The 22,945-nt window shown below is 45.8% G+C and overlaps 1 protein-coding gene across 1 annotated transcript; it reads right to left on the bottom strand.

The window, feature by feature from the left end:
- Window positions 1-1,256: 1,256 nt before the first annotated feature.
- pax3a (paired box 3a) lies at window positions 1,257-20,227 on the bottom strand. The gene is made up of 9 exons (XM_037459206.2): window positions 19,885-20,227; window positions 19,076-19,311; window positions 18,549-18,678; window positions 18,269-18,412; window positions 9,428-9,627; window positions 8,673-8,838; window positions 8,315-8,520; window positions 3,681-3,944; window positions 1,257-2,519 (listed from the first exon to the last, which is right to left on the bottom strand). The coding sequence occupies exons 1-9, from the start codon at window positions 19,967-19,969 to the stop codon at window positions 2,502-2,504; spliced, it is 1,449 nt and encodes a 482-aa protein (XP_037315103.2). The 5' UTR covers window positions 19,970-20,227; the 3' UTR covers window positions 1,257-2,501.
- Window positions 20,228-22,945: the final 2,718 nt, after the last annotated feature.

Genomic DNA, 22,945 nt, shown 5'->3' with positions numbered 1-22,945 from the left:
TAGTAAAATGTGATGTTGCCCTGATCTTATCTATTGACTGTGTTGGACGAACATATATATTCAAACAAATATGAGACCCAGATTATTGCATTCAAAAATGTTTTTAGAGCAAAACATTTGGTGCATTTATACTTTATAGATATACTATGTATGGCGTGGACAGCTGCATACCTGGGAAAAAAACTGCGAGGCAGTGATAAAAAAGCATCAGTGATATCTGTAACTTTTTGAGGAGTCTGCCAACTGGGTGAACAGTGTTTTAATTTGTGTGTGTGTGTGTGTGTAGCGCTAAGAGCAATAACCCTGTGCAGCTATGTCAGTGACTGACTATGTGCTTTATAATTTACAGCAGCTCTGCTTTAGTCATTACAGGGTGTGAAGGAGCCCCTAGGGAGCAGGAATTTGTCCAAAAGGAGTGTTTATGAAAGGGGATATATTTATAATTTAGTGCTCAGGGAGCGTGCACATTGGGTGCAGATCTCAGAGTGCACATTGTCACTGGGCTGCTCATCTGGAGTTGGATGGAAGATGGGGAAACAGCATGTTTAAAAGGGAAACAAGATAAACGTTCCGGATTAAATGACATTTGTGTAATCTTTTGATCACTTAGATTTGTACTGTCCACTTCCGGTGGAATTTTACATCCTACATAGCAAAATTTTCCGGTGTTAGGCAAAAGTGTTGAAGTGCAGAGATAAAATCACACTGCAAAAAGATTCAACTCTTACAGAGTCAATTGTACGAAAGAGCTGGAGTCATTTTCAAGTGTCACGATCAGATTCATTTGCAACACTTAGTAGAGTTAAATTAACTCTTTGATAGGATTGAAATGTAACTGTATAGTGTCACTGTTCTTGGTATAAGGCTTAACTCAATGTAATATGGCGGATGGATTGGTGAGGGTGCATCAGGAATCACAGGGTTGTTGGTTCAAACCCTGTCTTACCCATGTTCCATGTCAAAGTGTCCCTGAGCAATACACCCAACACTGAATTACTCCCTGGGCTAAAATGTAAACACCATGTGTTAAAAATGCAACATAAGTTGCTTTTGATAAAAGCATCAGCTAAATGACGTTTTATTCAACACTGAGCGGATATATTTTGACACTTATTTCGAGTTAAATTGTTAAAACTTCATTGAGTGTTTATTTAACACTGACCAATATAAACACCAGCTTAGAGTTCAAATTGAATCTCACAGTCAATTCAACTCTTTGCTGTGTATGCATTTAATTTAAAACCTTTTTGCTGGCCTCTAAGTCTAATTTAAACACACTGAAAAGAAAAGACATACACAAACGAGGACATGACTTGTCTTCTCATTGGTTACTGCCATGGTATCACATGAATGACATTCAAAGTCCCAACTTTACATTTTATATAGTTTATTATAAATAGTAAATAGTGCTGTATTGTACACAAAACTTTTTACGCCAAAGCAATTGTAAATCATACAAAAGAAAAATCATGTATAATGAACATTGTGTAAGATTTAAGCACGTAAGCGCACTTAGTACAAAATATACAGAAGAGACATAACAGCTGAGCAACACTAAATAAATAAGAAATGGAATTCATGTTTGCAAGTACCTGGTGAAATCTTGAACATAAGCAAAATTTAAAAAATGACTTGTCAGACTGAAAAAGAGAATGTTTTGGGCATAATGACATCACTAATAGGTTTTCTATTTTTCATCGCCTGATGATTTCCCCTGATTGATCAATGCACAAAACCCAAAATGAATTACATTAAAAAAGAGAGGAGGTTTTCTAAGGGTATAGTCGGGAACATTTGATCCGTGTAAATGTACATCACATGAGGTATGAATGTATTGCACTTTCTTTGGGTTGCTGTGGTTACGCTATGTCTCCACTCTGCCTGGATTCATGCCGTTCTGCTGTTTTTTTCCGGTGTAGTCGTATTTTCACTTGCAAAGTCGTATCAAATAATCACGTCAATGCCCAGTAAATATCACTTTTCTAAGAGATGATGATGTAGAGATCCTTTGAAAGAGCATTGTGGCTGAGCGCAACACTTCATCATCATCTGGCCTCTTGATAACCAGACTGTAAGAGTAAGCCCCTCCCCCCATCGAGAGGCTTTCCCAAGTCCACCTCTCTGCCACTTGTTACAAAAATCTATCACACAATCTTAAATGTCTTTGAATGTCCTTTCCCTGCCCCTGTCTTCTGTTCCTCTTTAAGCACAGACTACTTGCGGGGCTTGGTCCTCGGAGCGTGACAGGAAGCACAAGCAAAGCGATCGGCAGGTAACAGGAGAGACGCCACCCTTTGGTCCGAAGTGTTCCCGCCAACCGCCTCCATCGCCATCACCGCACCACCCGCCTCAAACTGGTTCCCTTCCTGATGGAGAACACCTCAACCGCTTCTCTCCTGCTGGCCTGAGGAGCTCTGGCAGAGGCAGCGGGTGGGGAAGTTCTCCAGCGATGCATGTCAGGCCGGCCCAGGAAGCCTCCTGGTCAGGCCATGTCGGGGGCTTCATATAATGAAAGGCACCTGAAGGGAGCAAGGACACACAGAAGGAAAGGTTTGAATTTTCCGCAGCTCGATTCCTCGGATGTTAACATAGTAAAACGTGAAGTCAAATGAGATGTGTCATGTCGACAGGAAGAGGTGGGTCCGAGAAGAATATGAGGCATTTAGGAGCACATGAGACCAGATGAGAATGGGGAACTAGGGTGCGATGTTAAATGACCAACCTCTTAAAACCGGTGAATGGCTTTGGGAATGTCCCTGATATTTTTCTAAACTACACTGTGGTAGCCAAAACTAGCCGGAGAGTGAGCCTTTGCCTGGATCTGTATGTCAGACTCCACTGATCAATAACAACTCCAAATCTGACCTCCAGTGGGACAGACACATGGTTCTAATCCTGGTCTGCCAAGGGCCATAATCGCCTGTTAAAGAGCCCCTTACACTCCTTTTATACTCACACACACACACACACACACACACACACACACACAAACACGCCTGCACTGACATAGGCCCATACACAAAGACGTGCACATTACCCCAACCCCCCCACCCAAAAAAAAGCTACATGTGGGTCTCTCCCAGGACTGGCTAAATTAATGAAATCAAGATGTTGCCACTGATGGGTCGGTCAACATGTGGTAGTGTACCTCAGATCACCCCGCGCAACACACCGTGCCCCCCCCCCCCCTCCCCCCTCCTGTCAAACACGCTTTGGGACGTTGCCTCCTTTCATTTGGGCGGCTATCTTGGTTACACAGGGGTCATTACACGGCTAGGTGCGCTACTCGCCGGGTTGGACGGGAAAGCTCATCACACGGGTTCATGAAAGGACAGGGAGAGATGCGTACATGCCTCCGCATCAGGCCGAGTGAACACTGGGATGATGATAATGTAAACTGAGGTAACCTGGCCACTTGTGCCCTCCGTCATACATGTAATTTCAGCACAGCGCAGGGTGATTTGAGACGCCAGCTCATCAGAGCGGGCCGAGCAATTAACGTGGGTTGTGAGTTGGAAAACATCAACTAAATCGCACAGCCAGAGCAGGGTTTATAGAGGGGTGTAACTTCTAACCATTTATAGGTTATTTAATACAAATATAGAAACGAAAGCCCTGAATCAGTAAAAAAAACAGAAGTTCAGTGAGCACCTAAGGAGTGAGGTGTATTTCAAGCATACCTTGCTCTGACTGTACTGTCCATACTGATAGGGTGGGTGGTGGTCCATGGCGTAGGCTTGGGTGCTGTAGGACGGGGGGCAGTAAGACTGGGTGCTAGGCAAGGTGGGCATACTGCTCAGGCCGGGTAGAGCCTCCAAGCGCTGGGAACCGTGACAACTGGCAGCCATGCCGCCGTTGGGCTCCAGGCCTCCGGTCAGCGGGGAGAGGGCGAAGTCACTCTGGGCCTGATGAGGCACTCCACCTGGGTTCAATAGGCCCATTACCTGAGGGGGGGGAACAGAGGGAAACTGGGTCATTAGAACAGAAAATCACAGAGAGACATTTCAAAATCAACTATTTGACAATTTATTGGTATATTTCTTTTTATACTTTTGTCACACCGTTCCATCAGGTGGCCGTGTAGGACTCTATTTGTCGTCTGTCAGAAATAAATGAATAAAGTGGCTTCCTCACACATATGGTTTCCCTTTACTCTTCTTGACTGATTGGGGAGCTGATGGTAGCTAAAGAGATCCTTCAGCCTACTAGAGGTTTCTGATTGAATTATCCTGTCAAATTCGTGGTTGTAGAGGTCATTTTTTCACTTTTATATACACTCACCGGCCACTTTATTAGGTACACCTGTCCAACTGCTCGTTAACACTTAATTTCTAAGCAGCCAATCACATGGCGGCAACTCAGTGCATTTAGGCATGTAGACATTGTCAAGACAATCTCCTGCAGTTCAAACCGAGCATCAGTATGGGGAAGAAAGGTGATTTGAGTGACTTTGAACGTGGCATGATTGTTGGTGCCAGAAGGGCTGGTCTGAGTATTTCAGAAACTGCTAATCTACTGGGATTTTCACGCACAACCATCTCTAGGGTTTACAGAGAATGGTCCGAAAAAGAAAAAACATCCAGTGAGCGGCAGTTCTGTGGGCGGAAATGCCTTGTTGATGCCAGAGGTCAGAGGAGAATGGCCAGACTGGTTCGAGCTGATAGAAGGGCAACAGTGACTCAAATAACCACCCGTTACAACCAAGGTGGGCATAAGAGCATCTCTGAACGCACAGTACGTCGAACTTTGAGGCAGATGGGCTACAGCAGCAGAAGACCACACCGGGTGCCACTCCTTTCAGCTAAGAACAGGAAACTGAGGCTACAATTTGCACAAGCTCATCGAAATTGGACAATAGAAGATTGGAAAAACGTTGCCTGGTCTGATGAGTCTCGATTTCTGCTGCGACATTCGGATGGTAGGGTCAGAATTTGGCGTCTACAACATGAAAGCATGGATCCATCCTGCCTTGTATCAACGGTTCAGGCTGGTGGTGGTGGTGTCATGGTGTGGGGAATATTTTCTTGGCACTCTTTGGGCCCCTTGGTACCAATTGAGCATCGTTGCAACGCCACAGCCTACCTGAGTATTGTTGCTGACCATGTCCATCCCTTTATGACCACAATGTACCCAACTTCTGATGGCTACTTTCAGCAGGATAATGCGCCATCTCATAAAGCTGGAATCATCTCAGACTGGTTTCGTGAACATGACAATGAGTTCGCTGTACTCAAATGGCCTCCACAATCACCAGATCTCAATCCAATAGAGCATCTTTGGGATGTGGTGGAACGGGAGATTCGCATCATGGATGTGCAGCCGACAAATCTGCGGCAACTGTGTGATGCCATCATGTCAATATGGACCAAACTCCCTGAGGAATGCTTCCAGCACCTTGTTGAATCTATGCCACGAAGAATTGAGGCAGTTCTGAAGGCAAAAGGGGGTCCAACCCGTTACTAGCATGGGGTACCTAATAAAGTGGCCGGTGAGTGTATGTCCTCATCACGATTTTTTATTTTTTAAGTGTGTCCACTGAAGTATTGGGTCTGTTTTCTACCCCTCACTTGCTTTTGGTGCATCTGAAATCACCGTATCTTTGAGAGGCCGGGGTGAAGAGGCCAAAGGGTACGTGGGATCAAGGAGGGTGTGTTTGTGTGTGAGAGCTACCTCTCCTAAGCGCGGAATTGTGTATTTAACAGTAGTGGTGTGTGCGTGGGTGCACAGTCATGTGTAATATAAGCATTTTTTGCTCTGATGTCAAGGGTGTAGGGGTATCGGTGATACACGGTGAACAGCTGCATGTGGGTTTGCGTGAGAAGCCAAGTCACAAAAAAATCTGAAATGTTAATTTAAAGAACAGAGACGAAGAGTCACAGGCATTGGAGGAGAAAGTAGATCTCAAGCCAAGCAAAACAATTCTAAAATGCCCAAGTAAACATGAAATAAATGGAAAGGAAAAAATAATAAAGCACAGAATAAAAATAATGTGATGATGTAAAAAAAAAAAAAGAATCTTTCCCAGCTGAAAACCAGCTGGCAACCACACGCATGTACATCTATACAATACTGAAGAAACCTCCAGTGTACAAAATACAGTTAGTCAAAAGCCAAAGACACAGCCAATATTTATCCTTCTGCCAAAGATATGTGATATCGCGTAAAATACAAAAGTCTGTCGCTCACAGAGTCCCATCTGAATTTGAGTATTGACAGAGGTGAGGAGCATGGATCCCAGAAAACAAAAAAATCTTGATGCTGCTTTAAAACCTTTGAAAGTGTAATTTCAGAACATCGTTCTGTTGTTAACTACAATATAGAATCAAGTTTTTGAATTGCTTGAATTCAACAGGACTTCTTTTACTTGGTTATCGAGTGGTGTTTAGCCATATCACCTTACAACATCACACGTTAACGTGTGGTGTGCGTGTTCTGTAGAGTTCATGCCTGTGTTTATCTACACGCTCATGCGTTCATGCGCTCTCGGCCTGCAGCCCCGAAAAACAGCAGCGGTTTCCCCCGACAGTGTCTGTTTTGAGGTTGTTCCGGGGATTAGGTCTCGAGGGGGGTGCAAATCCCGGCCGCTCGCTTGCTTGGTGAGAAAGGGGTTTCTTTGGTATGCACCAGATCAGCGGTGAGACGCCAGAGACCCCGCACCGCAGGGGGGGAAGCCCTGCTCCGAACACACTGCTAACTGCTCAGACAGCCACATTGGGAAGTCAACTTTATCCACATCAAGGATCTGCTCTACGGTGACCAAAATCCGGAGTGAACTGGACCCCCAAGTCGCCTGTTGGACACTCGTAGAAGGAGTAGCTTTCACAGAAGGAGTTGAGAGTTGAGATTGACGGATAATTCCGGGGAAGATTTAACACAACATCGACCGAGCTGTGTGACGGCTCGAAAAGCCATAAAGTTTTCTAAGTGCAGAGGTCTTCACTTATTAACTATCAATGTCATAGAATTTAATCACATCTCATTTCCTTCCTCTTATTAAGTTAAAATCGGGGAATTAATTCTTTCCTCGTCTGGGATGGGGGAAACTGCATTGCAGTATATATTCAAACAGCTGCAATGAATACATGAATTAAAACAAATTAGCCAACAAAGTGAGTCATTTGCATAAATTACACAGTTTGTTACAAGGGGATAGATTACTTCATTCCAATCAATTAAGACACTGGAACGTTCAATGATTGCCATTCCAGGCTGAGAAAACATTCCACGCCTGCAACGTCGCTCGCAAGATGAGATGTGCATTCTGTACGGAGCTGCCCACTAGGGTTAATGCTGAAACCATCCACAGGCCCACAGCACCTTTGGCCTCTTTATTGGAGCTAAAGTCACTATGTGTGTGTGTGTGTGTGTGTGTGTGTGTGTGTGAACTCACACCACAACCATGCCTGCCCTCAGTTCCAGTTGAAAACCATCCACTCACTCGCAAAAGTCCCCCCCGTCAACATCACTGGTCCTACTTTTACCTCTCCAATTTAAATAGGACGACACCAAGAATTTAAGAGCTAATGTGTTTAGTTCTAGAGGACGAAACAACAAATTATAGTCCATAACTCAAGCTTGTGTATCAAAGCAGTCCATTTTTCTGAGCCATAATGGTGCCACCTACAATCTGTGGCCACAACAAAGATCTTCTGCTTTTTTTTCAAGATGCATCCCTCCTTAGGCATTCACGTCGTAACAAACCTGCAGGAGGCAGTTTTTTTTTTTTTTTTTTTTTTTTTTTTTTTATCTACGCCTGGCAGGAGTCTGAGATTCTCTCTCATGGGAATTAGTACCCAGCATGCATTGCATGTGGACCGGCCACCCTTTGTGGCGGTTAAAAGCTCGTTTTACGCCTGTTAGTCCATCTCCGTGGCTGGTAGGACGCCACCGATGCCCACTGATGACTGTGTAATCGACCATAATTGTCTTTTCAGTTTTGATTTGTGTCATCGTCCGACATCCATACGTCCTTCCTCGTATCTGGTCCTTTTTCCCTCCTCAAAGACTGACGCTCGCCCCATTTTCAATTGATCAAACAACCCATCAGGAATAAACAAAAATTAAGAGCTACCGTATTTCTTTGCGTTACAAGGTTTTCATCAATGTCGATGGCAAGGACACCTCTCGGGTCATAGGGACCGTGTGTGTTGGTGTGTTTCATTACTCCATCCGTGCCCTGTTTCCTGCTATGACAACACGTGTGTGTGTTTGAGACTGAATTCACGTGCAAATATGACAACGTGCTCACAAGCAGGCATTCATTGCGTTCCCTACATTGCTATATTGTATTGTGATCGTGGATGTGGAGACGAACCTGCGGAGAGAGGCCGTTGGCGGTGTTGCTGTGCCCCGTCTGGGTCACAAAGCTGTCCGAGTACCCGGAGAAGCCGTGGCGTCCAGAGGACAGGCAGTACGCCGAGCTTCCATCCTGGGAGCCGGCGGCCGAGCCGAGCCCACTCTGGTGCACGGAGGTGGGGGGCAGGGGCTGCGGTCGGTGGACTGTGCTGGGCTGCTCGGACGCTGCACAGAACAAAAGGGTTCGGCTTAGAAATCCCATTTCGGTTTCATCCAGAATACTTTTGCTGCTAGAAGACTATTTCCCGTTTCTCGACATCAAATTTGCACACATTTCTAAATCCCACATTTTAAGTGTGTTAGGGTGTGTAACTGACCTTGAGATATAGAAGTGGGTGTGTAGGGGCTGTCAGACAGCTGATAGGTTTGCAGACCAGACATGGCTGAGGGAGGGAACCCACCGGGGATGAGGTGGTTAAACGCCATCAGCTGATTGGCTCCTGCCTGCTTTCTCCACCTGGCTCTCCTGTTACTGAACCACACCTGGGAGCATAACGGAGACCCAAGTATTAACACAAATTAATAAGTTAATAAATTCCCTTGTACAGCCCATATATGTTAAAGTGATTTGTGTGTCTACGTGTGTGTCTGTGTGAGTGTTAGGCCTCTCTGGCCCATTACAGGGTGGTGAACTGATAAAGATCTTAACATCTGGAGCACGCAGTAAAACCACGGACATTACATCTTTGTGTGTTACTGCAAGTCAATGGGTTCAGAGGGCAACAGTTACAGTCAAAAGCCTGTATCAGCACATTATCTAAACCCGCCATCTATTTGGGGATCTTTACACATAGCCCTTTTTGTACAGTGTCTGTCAAAAAATAGAGCCTTCTTCACACACAGTGGTTTCAGTGTATCTGTGTTTGTCTGTGTGTCTGAACATGTGGAGATGTGGGGTCAGGCGTGGGGTCGAGGGTGTTGTGGAGGACACATGTCTAATGACTGCAAGGAATGTCTGGCAACAACCCTCGGCAATTTAACGCCTACAAGACACACGCCCATGACAGATCGACACATCTCCGCTGTGGAGAACAGGTTCTGGGGAGAGAGGGCATCTGGGCTTGTGTCTGACCTGAACCCGAGCCTCCGTCAGCTTGGCCCGCTGAGCCAGCTCCTCCCGCGTGTAGATGTCGGGATAGTGCGTGCGTTCGAAGGCCCTCTCCAGCTCCTCCAGCTGCTCCGCGGTGAAGGTGGTGCGGCTGCGGCGCTGCTTCCTCTTCAGAGGCAGGCCCGGCTCGGAGTCCACGTCGGAGCCCTCGTCCGAGTGGCTGGCTGCGAATGCAGAGCAGACAGTTTTCACTTTCAGCATTCAGAGGACTCGGGCTCACATAGAATGGAACTTTAGGGGTAAATACTAAGCCGGGATAGCGCTGAGACTGGAATACGTTGTGCTGAGTGCTGAACACATGGCACAGAGCACATTTACATTGTGTCCTCCTGCTCCCTTAAACTCCTCAGCGGTTCCTGAGGGGATCAAAAGCCAGAGGCTGCTTGAACATGGATTAGTGAGGACTAGATCCCTCTGGGGGATCTATTCCCTGGGACACAGTGTCTCTCCCAGTCTTAGCCATGCTGTGCGCTATGACGATAGGGTCCCATAGTAAAGAGCAGGGCGCCTTTTGCAGGTGCTTCTTAATCTGTTTGTTCAGTTGAAGGCTGCAAAGAGCGACTGGGCAACTGTGAGACAGCCATTGGGATCTAATTCAGCAGAAGAGGGGAATCAATGAGGGCTTGAGACTAGAGACACAGGACTATTGCTGCCTTTCGGGGGGGAGGTTACCCGTCTATTAAATAATGATTAGGCTCCACAAACTAGCGTGACAGCCTGCCATTGTCTGCCATTACATGTCTGCAATCCCCCATCTCTTTCTCAAGCCTCCGCGCACTCACAAACATGCATCTGCTGCGTCTCCACTATGGGCTTTCACCCAGTGAGCGCAGTCCATGACAATGTGTCAAACACAGATGGACACAAGACGGGGAGAGAGAGTTGGAATTCGCTCCCAAATCCACCCCAGAGCGACCTCTTAAACCTCATGTGGAAGCTTCACTGCACCTTTTCGAAATTTAGACTGTGCAGCCGACATCTAAGCTTGGGGGAGAAAGAAAATACGGACAGGTGTAAGCAACAGAAGGACTGAAACTCGCCCGTTTCCCCAGAGTGCTCATTCTCTCTGCGCCCTCCAGATTCAAAGCTTTAATTAAAAAAGTGCCAAGTCAGACGTGGAAGGGGGGGGGGGGGGGTAGCAGGGATCTCCCCTTGCCTCTGGAGCCGCTGGAGCCAAAGCAGGAAATGTTTTTGCTGGTTGCCAGTGTGTGTCTGACCAGGCATTACACAAGGATTTGGTCCCTGGGAACGCTGCTGTGCTCCAGGCCGCGAGCACACAAGATTCTGAGGCTGAGAGGAGCTCTTTATTGCATTGGAACCAGGGGCTCCATGCTGGCATCAAGGCTCACACAGATTTGGCTTTAGATGCTTCTGGAACGTGCACTATGAGGAGGGATGCGGTTTCTTTCCAGTTGGAGATCTTCTTTTTTTTTTTTTAGGTGCAACAAGCAGAGGGCCACACAGCGAGACAACTTTATACTCTTCCAATATAAACTTTTGAACACATCGATATGGTTTGGGTGAGTAAGTCAAACTTCCACTCATGAGCACGTAAAGCACACGACAAAGGCGCAAACAAACAGCTAGCAGAGTAACAGGCCGTGACCACTTTAATGACGGAGGAAACTGAGAAAGAAAGAATAAGGCAGAGAACCAATGACGACGCAGAAATGAAAAGATTCCTGAGGGAGGGAAGAAGAGCTCATAAAGCTCCCCATTGGCACTGTAACTCACGTTAACTGCAGGGTGGGGGTGGATCTCTCCTCCTTTGCCCCCTTTATTTCTGTCTTTCCCTCTCTTTTTTCCCCTCCCAGTTTTTATTTTAGTAACTACAGAGAAAACACTCCGTCACAGCCTCTCCCTTAATGGCAAATGACATTGTTGCCTTTGTCATCCTCTGGCTTGCACTTTCTCTTTAGGTCTCTTCCTCTCTCACTCGCTGTCTTTTTTTTTTTTTTTGGAAGTGATGAAGCCAAGCCTTTGTATCTTAGCAGGGAAAAGCCTGTGGCAGGCCTCTGTTGGACCGATTACCACGCTCCATCTGTAGGAGCCATCAGGGACGCCCGGGCCCGCATTCAGGGGTCTGTCACCTGCCCAGCAGGGGAGTGCGGGGGGGGGGTTGGGCTGTAAGGCCAGGGGCTGAGTGGGGGAATGAAGGGTGGGAGGGTGAAGGGGGGTGGGGGCAATGGAGGGGGGGGGGGGCACAAAAGGGTCCGGAGAAGGGCCACTGGGGGCTGTGGAGGTGCACAGCAGGGGAGCACCCCTTCATCCCCCTCCCTCCCCAGCCCCGAGGGGGAACAGAGCTGGAAGGGGGGGTGGGGGGGGGGGGGATGGGGCGGTTGAAGAGGTTGACATGGAGAGGGGATGTGAGGATGAAGGCACCTGAAGAAGATGCTGGCGAAGGGGTGTCGGTGCTGGTCATTCATAAAACGCGAACCTGTCCTTTCCATCTGATCCATTCCCCTCACTTCTCTCTCTCTGTGGGCTTCGCTGCAGCCACCATTTCAAACGGGGCTCTCATGCTGCTGTGGGTTGATGTCAAGGCAAGTTGATGCAGAAGCGGAGCCCGGAGAGGGTTGTTCCCACACATTCCCCGCGACAAATGGCAGAAGAGGATACTAAAACACACAAAGGGAGGCCTCGACCTCCTTCCTTAAACACCCAAATCAAATTTTACGCTGCAGCTAAAGCAATAGGGAGCTGAAAATACTCCATAGCGGCTCACGGTTTGGCTGAGGCCTTGACAAGAATCTTAATAGAAAGATAGATTATCATCCCTCAAGCGGAAATTGGGGCTGCTGGAGAGTTATCCGTAAAACAGACGTTTCAAAACAAAGAAAGTTGTAGACTAGCTATGGAGTGGTTTAGGGTGGTGGATTGATTTAACATAGATTGGGGGGGGTGTAGCACAGTTTAGTGAAGAGGAGCATTCAACAAGTGCATTCAACAGGTTCCTTTACCTAATATGAAAAACAAATGAAATCAAACAAGCGCATTTACAAGTGTGTGTGTGTGTGTGTGTGTGTGTGTGTGTGTGTGTGTGTGTGTGTGTGTGTGTGTGCGCGCACACATACAATGTACGCACGCTCAGCAGGAAAAGAGCAGAGCTTGAGGTAAACCATGTATTGATCAAGAGAGGAGACTGACAGGCAGGGAAGATAAACTCCAGAGGGTCGCAGATGTGAACGTCCAGTCCCATTAGCTTCACCTGCGGTGCTGCCTCGAAACAGGCCAAAAGAAACAAGCACAAGATTCCAACTGCGAGGATAAAGACTGCTCTTGTTTACCGCCGCGTAGTTTACATCAGCCAAGGCTCGCCTTGCCAAGCATCCCCCCCCTCTCCCTGCGCGTTCAACTGACGTTAATATGAAGAGGCATGCACAGACGCACACATGCACGCATGTGTATGCACGCAAGGATCATAGCTAAGAACGGAGGTGGAAAGACTGACACAAGAGCGAGGGAGAGAGAATCCGAATGGAGAGGGAAAGAAGCGAGACATTGTGAAAGGAGAGGCAGAAATGAAAGGAAAGCGAAGGGACGAACAGCCTCAGAGAGAAAGAGAAGCGGGGCATATGGGGCGGTTTACGGCCTTGTCTTGGTAGGGGCTGGCTAGCCCTTCCTCAGGGGCTGTTAATGGAGAAGGTAATTGAGCCGGTGACATGTGTTTGCAACACAAAACAAAGGGCAGAGGAGACAAATGAACTAGTTATTTGGCCAGGGGAGTAGATCTAGGCCCTTTCAGGCCACAGAGCGCGGTGCGAGCGCGGGCCACTGAATAAAAAGGTGGCGCGCAACGTAGAGCCCGAACGAGCAGATGCACCGGAGGAAAAGAATAGTGAAGTGACAGCTTATGGGCTCAGCTGGGGTTAACAGTTAGGGGACAAACTGGGGGCGAGCGGGCAGCTCACTTGACTTGCTAAAGAGCCCCCAGGATCCCGCAGCTGCCCGGGACAAGAGAATGGAGGGTTGGGGGGGGCGGGGGGGAGGGGGGGGGGGGGGGTGTATAGAGTCGAAGATGATGATGGGATGGACGGGGGGGGGGGGGAAAATGAAGCGAACAGGCGCAGGAGGTTGGCACTTATCGGACAAAGAAAGAGCTGGCAATATGACTTTGAAAGATGTATCTCTGTCTAATTTTGGTGAGGTGACAAAAAGCCACAAATGGCCCTTCATGGCTATTATGTGCGCACAGTGTGCGGTGGTTATTATTTAGTTCCACCGGGGTGCAGTTAGGTGATAGTTTCACGGTGGCATTTTCACCCTCGGGGTATGGACAAAGCAACGGCACGGCGCCCACGCAGGGGACAAAGCAACAGGCCAGTCTGCCGCACGTTCCGGTCAAACGGGCACTAACCAGCGGAGTCCGGCCTCAGCCCGGCCTCCTTTGGGCCCGTCCAACAAGCAGGCAATTACCTCGCTCGGGAGAAGCGGCCTACTCTCTAAAAAGTGTACTTGGGTTCACCCAACGGAAGCGAGACTGTGTATCTTCAGAGGTGCAGGTCATCAAAAGAAGTGCTTTGCTGGAGTCTGTCAGTTGTCGTCTTTTTCCAAACATTATTGTAACCTCCCTCTCCTGGGGCCTGATAGTTTTAACAGTCAACTGACCCCCCCCCGCCCCCCCCCCCCCCCTCCCACCCCCCGCCCCCCCGAGGTCAGCCTCTGACCTTTTCACAGCTACTGCACTGCTCCGAAGGTAACGACGGCGTGGCACCGAACGCGCAGCAAAGGACATCATCCCATTCCACGCTTTCACCTCAATAAATGTGCATTTCTATTGGTCATTATTTGAGCTTTTGCATTTGCACATTTTCCCCTTTATTTGTTGCTTTAATGCCTGTGTTTGTTCAATAAGTTCGGCACTTTGGAACTTTTTTTTCATTTACTTATATGCTACATTTCTGTTATATTTTTTATAGATATCTTTATTCAGAATGAGGGGAAATGGCATTAATCAAAACAGAAACAGGGCTGTACTGGCGTGTCCATAATGTGCAGCGTCCTGGACGAAACCGCTCCACAAAAACTGGGGCTAAACAAAGTTAAGTGATTGACAACGCTGTCTGGCTTTACTCAATTAACTATCCCATTGTGCTCCTCTTTGCAGAGTCCCCGCGCCCCCGACCCTTTTCTCCTCACGCTCCTTTATCCTCCCCATCACAGAGTTTTGCTTGGCTAATACTTCCAAGGAAAAAGAGAGCTCTTTTTCTACTGGGGCTCCTCTCCTTGACCTTCCATTGCTCACTGCTTCTCTTTCAGTCACTTCACAGTGTCTCTGGGGTTAGTGGGGAGAATGTGGAGAGTACATCAGCGCCAAGGGGCCGGCTCAGGGCAGGACCTCGGCCCATTACTTCAAAGTTGGCGTGCATTCATTAATTGTCCTTTGAATTAATATTGGAGGATCACAATGCGGGTGCCAACTGAGAAAGAGGCTTTAATGAAGCATAGAGTTTGCATTCAGTTGCAGATCAGCCAGTGTGGATTTTTCCTCTTGCCTTCTGAGGGATTCCGACGCAGAACGTGAAAGTGTTGAGCGTTTTATATTTGAGAAGGTCTACAGAGGGAGAGGCTGTGAAGGGAAGAAATATGTATTTGGAATTTGGGGTTGTTTTTCACTTAACGTCCCACAAGGCTAAACTGGCATCATTTGCACAATTAACACGGGAAAACATTTTCCGTTACCCAGCCCTGGGAGGAAAATGGAGACGCAGCTGTAGCAGACATTCCTCTGGTTACATTTGAGGCCTTGTGTGTCCTCTAAACCTCGAATCTTCAACTCAATTCACCGTGGAAACGCAAGGGCCGCTAACAAAGGCTCAAGTTGTGGTCACTTAACGTCTATCTCCCTGTACACAGTTGTGGGTTATGGCCGTGCTGCTGGGCTGGTTTTTTGCTCCCTGCACGTGAGAGAAACTCATCGGTTGTAGGGTTCTAAGACGTCTGATGGGAATATCAATTATGAAAACTTTTCAAATTGGATTAGATGGCTTGAATGTGGCAGCTGCTCATGGAAGTTTGCTGCCGTCATCATCCCCCCCCCCCCCCCCCCCCCCCTCCTCGGAATATATTACCAACAAGTTTTAACTGGTTTTAAAAAATGGTGAACGCTCAAACACAAATATGGTTTTCCTAAATTTCCCTCTTTGGCTGCCAAAATCACAGGGAGTCAGTAACCCAGTTTATTTACACAAACAAAGTCCTACTCAGCTCCTTTGACAAAAGCAGCTAAATCTTTCATGTTTTGTCAGCAGTTGATTCCTCCTGTCCCTCTGGCTATTTGCCTGCCTTGGGACAATGGAGACAGGAGAATGGCAGCAGATTGTTGGAATGCACCTCAATGAAACCAATTATTACATGTTGACTGCGTTCACCATGGCAGATTTGAAAGAACTGGCCTCATTCAATTTGGCACCACAGGACTCCCTTTAAAGAAAAGTTATCCCTTTGACTGTTTGTATTTCTGAGCTTTCTTTTTCTTCTTCGTCTTTCTCTCTTTCACCCCCACTGCCATAAATGGATCCTGCGAGAGTAGCTACTCCCCTTTCATGACTTAAGTTACTTTAATTAGTTAAATGAGGCTAAAGCGCTATAGCAATAACAAATAGAGGAGAGGATGCGATCTATTAATTCAGTACCACTCATGGCGACAACAAAAAAATCTGGACACTGTTGCATCATTCAATCTTTTTCAAATAAAAATGTTTTACCAGAAATAAACTGAATCCTGATTTATGGCTAAATGTGGTAATAATAATAATAATTCTTCTCAAGCTTGCAGCTCAAACTTGCATGATGTTAAAATCCTCTTCACAGGAGTAAATTCCACCTCCATAAAACAACAGTTGCAGGAGTAGTAAACAACTTAGCATCAGATTCATCCCAGCAAGCATCCTTTTCCCACAATGCTCCAGCCTGCTAATGCCATGCAGACCTGGGGCTGCCCGTATACTTTATCCCACAAACCTTAGCAGTCCTTTTCCCAGACAAATAAATCTAAATGAGTCAGCTTTGATCTTAGCACTTAAGGAAAGACAACAATAGTGGTGGAGGAGAAAGGGGCAGAGAGCAACAGGCCTCTCTCCGGCACAACAATAGCCTCTGCAAACACCTACTTAATCAATATTTGGCCAGAAGACACTCTTCTCAGTCCCCAAACCACCCTTTTCACATTCTAATGAAGAGCTATAAAAGAGAAAAACAACAACTACTTCCACAAAGAGACACAAGAATGAAATAGTGCTCCTCTGTATATCAATGGGGGAAAGTGCCTCTGAGCTGTTTGCATGTAGGATGTCACCTATTTGATGTAAAATAGCTAATGTTAGTTGTTTTCTTTCAAACTATTCATACCAGCATGAAAGTAATAATTGTTTTTTTCCTTGTGTTTTCTGGGGGTTGTGTCAAACACCACCGGGCTTTAATTTGTCAACAACAACAACAACAACAACAAAATCATTGCAAAGCAGATTAATCAAAGTAGATATGCATCCTAATTATCAATTGCAGTACACTGATTATTAGTTCCAGTTTGGGCTTTTGTTTTGCAGTAACGAGTTAAAGAAGTCCCCTGGCCGAGAGAAAGAAGGAGAGGGAAGTGCCCACAGATACGCCATGAATGTGTGCGCCCGGGGCGGAAAGGAAAGGGGCGGACTTTGACCGAGATGAAAGTGGAGAGAAATAAAAGGTTTAGGTTGAATCTAGTGGAGAGAAGGGTTTCCCTGCGCTCACTGGCAGAAGGCGTCACGCTCACTGCGCAAAGACTGTGACAAAAGCGCCGTGCGCAAAACTCACGGCACCGTTCGAGGCCCGACGTGATTTTAACGTGTCGCGGGCGAACAGACGTTTCGCCTCAAATGCGTTAGCGACATGCGTATTTTTTCGTTACCAAGTCCTTCACATGGGACAATGAAAACAAAACTAAACAAACCTACAACGCTTGGTGCCATGAATGAATCTGTGCGTCATTGTACGCTATTGCAAAAACAGGCCCCCTCATCAATAATTAACCACAGACGGCAGTGTGTCTCCAACAGCAACCTCTCCTTTTGCGGCAGCACTCCTCAAACACCAACAGGTCGTAAATCAACAGGTGTTTCCCTAAAGTCGACACTTCTTTCCCCATTTTTTTTTTCTCAACGAAAAACTGATATCAGCGGGGTTAAGCCCCCAAAATTGGCACTTTTTTGAGGAGTCTATAAAGCAGGTCGCACCGGGCCTATTGGTGTCCCTGAATAATTCATCGCTCATTGCGGGTTCATAATGTCTTCTCCCGGCCTTTTGTCACCACAGTTTTTTCTCCCTTTCTTCCCCTTTTTGAAAGGCCTTGGCGTCTTTTTGTACACCACTGAGCCGCTCACTGGAGTTTGGCTTTTGTGCTCGTCAAACTGAGGTGTGAGTATCAATGGACTCTCCCTCCTTTGTCCCATGAAGTTCATCCTCAAGTGTCCAATTGTGTGCAATAAAAAAAAAATGTTTCTCAGGCTTGGAAGTTAGACAAATGTTTGATTATCCACTTAGAAAGAAAAAAAAACTCTGCACATTTGTTAAATCTCAGAAGCCTAAACGCATGCGTAAACACCTGGAACTTTAATGTATTTAACACGTGCATGTTAACTAAAAAAACGTGTAAATACAATACCAATTAAATTAGTATGTTACACATTATTTCTTAATGTAATTAGTATCATTATTGTTGTTTTGAAAAGTTCTCTGTCCAAGTCGGCAGTCCAAAAAATCAACCATCCCCACGGCGCATTTCGTTGGGATTGCACAACAAACAGAGTAAAGTTATAAACCTGCACTTACATCTGTCTCCGAGGATGCCATCGATACTGTGTTTGGTCCGTGGTTCGTTTTCCTCCATCTCCCTCTTTACCACGTCATCATCCTCCTCTTCATCATCACCGGCTCCGCCGAATTTAGACCGCATGATGCGACTGATGGCGCTCACTTAGAGAAGAAAATAAAATTAAAAAAAATAAGTTGCACAAGAAATCCAATCATAACAAAGAACATAATGAAATCTAATGAATTTTTTGAGTTATTAAAAAAAATGTATATAGCAGCTGCAGAAACTATCGCCTACCTGAGGGAACGTTGTTTCTGTCGCAGACCCCATCTTTCAGTAATTTGTCCCGGATTTCCCAGCTGAACATTCCCGGGTTTTCTCTCTTGTAATCTTCGATTTTCTTGTCCACCTCTGGAGTAGATGTTTGCTTTGATGGGAGGAAGGAGGGGGAAACATTTTGTCTTTTTAAGTTCAAGGTTTTCATCACAGGCGAGACAGAAAAGTTGATTCATAATTTGGATGTGAATCATAGGGATTTAATTTACTGTCTTAATGTCAAACTTGATCAAGTTGTAATAAATATCCTAAGATTATTTACCCAAAAGTATTGATAAACTCATTTACTTTGTTTATTTTATTATATTATAGATTGTTTCTGTATATTTGTGCGCTTTTCAAATGACATTTCCCACAGAGTGACAACGTGGGTTGTAAATTACAAAAATAAAGTGTCTCCTCTCCAAAATAACTTCTGAATTTCGGATAACTTTCCCCACCTTTACAGATGTACATTAACAGTAGTTGTAGGTCCTTAGATCTCTCACCTTTGGCTTGCTGCCTCCGATGGCCCCCGGCCTGATGGAGCCCGTCTCCTGGTACCGGCACAAGATTTTGGAGACGCAGCCGTGGGACACGCGCAGCTGACGGGAGATGACACACGGCCGGACCCCGTGATGGGCCATCTCCACGATTTTATGTCGGATGTGGTTGGGGAGAGGTCTGCCGTTTATGAAGACACCGCCGAGCTGGTTGACCCGACCCTGTCCTAGCGGAGTGGAGACTGCACAGCCGTGCGTGGGACTCAGTTAGTTCAGCGCTCACAGCGTGTACGGTGCGTGCGCGTGGTTTTTAGATACGGGCTCAGTTTGAGTGGTGAGAAATAACTTTCATCCCGACCTTATTATACCTGTTGGATATGATCCACGAGTAGTACACCTTTAATACAATCGACAATCGAAAAAAAGAAAGAATAAATATATATATATTTTTCTTTTTTCTTGCCGAGGAGAGAGTTTGAATCAGTTGCATGAGGAAATAAAATGAATTACTTTTCAAAAATAGTTTGTCATGTCTCTCCCAATTGACGTGATACTTTCGGAGGGGATGCCACTTTTAAAAGAATACATTGAATAAATACGTAAATACGTCAGACAAAGTGTAAATATCGATCTAACCCGGGGGACACCGGTTTGATTTTTTATAGTTTTCATTAGGCTACAACTATAAAAGCTCTCACATTAAAACAAGGCGTCAATAATTACATTTCAGCGGATGAAAAACTTTTCATAACTTTTCCGTTATGGAAAAAATGGTATTTTCTCCAGAGAGTGAGCAGCAACTGGTGGTCTCCTACCTTCCAGAGAGTATCCTCCCCGCGGGTAGTTCTGGTGAGGAGTCGGTCTCATCATTCTCGGTAAACCTCCCGCGAGCGCTGTCATGACTCCCTGACTCTGTGTCAGGTAACACTTTTCAACGATGCTGCCTTTGTTGGTCCCTTTTAATCCCGCAAAACAGCCTTCTGTTTGCCGCTGTGAAGGCCCGTCTGCTCTGCAGCCTCCACCCCACGTTCCTTCCCTCCCTCCCCCCCCCCCTCCTCAGTAACAGGTTGGACAGACGAGGAGACGCCGCTGACCGGTATCCGGTGGCGGATTGTTGCAGGGCCGAGGTGAGAGTTTGTTGTCAAAGAGCAGGTCACTGACAGTCCTGCGAGGATTGAACGGGATGGATGCGAGTCAAACATTTTATCCGCGCTCGCTGTCCCCTCCGACTCCGCGCCGCGCCTCCCGATTGGTCGGCGACCCGGACGTGGGGAGGCTCGGGGAGCGTTGTGATTGGGTGGCGGAGGGCTCCCTTCTGTCTGCGTTGACCTCGCGAGGTCAGCTTGTGGTGTCACACGCTTCTGCTGCTGCGCGCGGTACTTTGCGCCGAGTGAGACTTTGAATAAAAACAATAAAAACAATGAAATAACTATTATATGTGAGTATGGGTCTGTCGTCAAAAGGGATTTTAGTTTTGCTCATCGTTTTTGCAGTCTAGTATCCGTTTGGAAGAAAGTTTAACGATGGATGAAGCTGGACCGGTAAAGAAGGCTTCTTTGTATTTAAAAAATCGTAATTACTATGTTAAAGAGTACGAAACATATTGGTTTCATACACTTCTGCATTCACATACTAATCAGACGTTTACGGTGTAAACACACACACGCACACAAGCACACAATCTTGCATATTATTATTTCCCTTACATATAAACAAGCATTTATTGTTGTTAGTATAACTAGTTGTGGGTAGTTGTGGGGTTTTTTGGACGTTTTTTTTTTAGTGTACGCTACCCATTATATTAATTACGTTAAAATGAAGAATGAAAACGAATGTTTTTCTTGGGGTGTTGAGAGATTAGAAGTGTTATGAAATCAGGTCGCTTACGTGAGAATATTTCCCCACACAGCAGATTTGTAGACGCGTTAGTGATGTGCGCACAATGCGCACTCATTTGTGCGCAGAAACGCTGCCGCATAAACGGTTCATCATCGACTTTTACTCTTCAAAATGGACATTAATAACGGTTTAGACAATTATTGAGAATTATATTACATATTATATAAGGATATCCCGAAGTTCATCTCGTAGAATGCTATGTTTGGTTTTATCATCATTAATATAGCTATTAATAATCCACTGTTACAAGTCTGTATATGCAATAAGGGGTTTGTAGTTGGTCACTTGTACGAATGGATCCTTTTTTTTGTGAATACTGGATGGTGTTCTGTATTTTCTTAACCGAAATGTATATTAGGGCAAAAAATTCTTTAACCAACTAATAAGTCAAATATTTTCTGTCCACCTCACTGAGAATACACGCCAGGGGTGGATGGATATGGTGTGGACGCGGAGCGGAGCGGAGGAGGATCTATTTTCCCTTCCAGTTGCACCACACCCCACGCAGAAGCACTGCACGGTCATCTGCTGGTTGTATGAATTTAACAATAGGTGCCGCTCGGACCCGTGGCTCAACCACACGGCAGTGTAACACATCCGTGCAAATGGTCAATTATGGACACATAGAACCACATGAGGGATCATTTGACTTTTCTGAAGCTGGTGGAGTTGTGATAATTATGATAATTAGGCGTGTTTAATAGACCGGCACATTTTTTTTTCTCCTCTTTTCCCCCTTAGGAATAAGATCATATATGGACTGATTTCGTTCGGAGGCTTTCTCAAGCTGCATACCATGAGTGACTGGCTGGTCACGACCTCTGTAAGCATCAAGTGATGCATCAACAGTGCTGACGTTCGAGCGGCATTGATCACCATCAGATTAGTCAATACTTGCTCTTTTATTGTCTAAACACAAAAATGATCAAGAAACAATATTGTAACAAACTCTGAATGGATGGAACCTCACACACATGACATGTTATAATAAGCAACACCAGCGGTTTTAACAGATTTTGAATTTGCTAAAAAATAAAGAAGAATAAACTTTATATATTTATGGGACACAATGGTTGTAAGATGTTGTTGGTATATCAATGTTGTTCTATCATTTGACCCTATATAGCAGGAGAGTCATCTTTCCGTCCCTTTAACTGCTGTATGTGGCCCGGTATATATTTCATTCTCCCTGTAAGACTTTATGTAGAAAAAGTGCGCAGTCGAGACAGAACATGTGGAAACATTATATGTCCATAAAAGAAGGAATGGGGAGAGGGGAGGAAAGTTATCATACTAAAGTTTGACTATCATGAAAAGGATATTGGATCTACCATGTCAAATCAATTAGCGGGGTAAGCTGAGTCAGAAATGCGCTGCGGTGGACAAACTGCATCGAAAATAAAGGACAAAATGGCCCCCGAGAAGAAACACTGTGTTGAATTTGCTCGGCAGACGCACAGAATAAGCCAAGGGCTTTCGAGGCTGTATTTCTGAAACCGCACTTAAAAAAAGAATAATTAGCTTTGCGTCTTCTAAAGATAAAGTTGTTCCAACAGCCTAACAACCCATAGGCAGTTTGATCTTGGCTGTGGCCCCACAGCAGTAAGGCCTTCTTAGACCACTGTAAAGAATCTCCATTCTCTCCAGACTTATACCTACAATACTGCTCAGTGTTCATGATAAACTCCACACCATCAGATCAAATACAGATGGTCGATTGTAGCCCGTCAGATTATCACAGTGATTATCTGACCTCAGAGTAGACTTTTATAGAGGAAGCTTGCCACATTAAAACAGACAGTCATGCATTCCTTATTGTGAAACTGTAACTGCAGCTTACTGTGACAAGCAGAATGACAGATACAGTACGGTGTTAACCCATATTTGCGTTATTCATTGGGTTTTTAACGGAGGTTAGAATGTTAGAATACCCGTTAGATGTAAAACAAAGTGTCCTTAACCTTTATTGATCCCCAA

This window comes from Pungitius pungitius, chromosome 15 (genome assembly GCF_949316345.1).
Source record: "Pungitius pungitius chromosome 15, fPunPun2.1, whole genome shotgun sequence".
Taxonomy (NCBI): Eukaryota; Metazoa; Chordata; class Actinopteri; order Perciformes; family Gasterosteidae; genus Pungitius; species Pungitius pungitius.
Note: the sequence above shows the minus strand (reverse complement) of the source record. Positions and strands in the feature narration are given on the sequence as shown.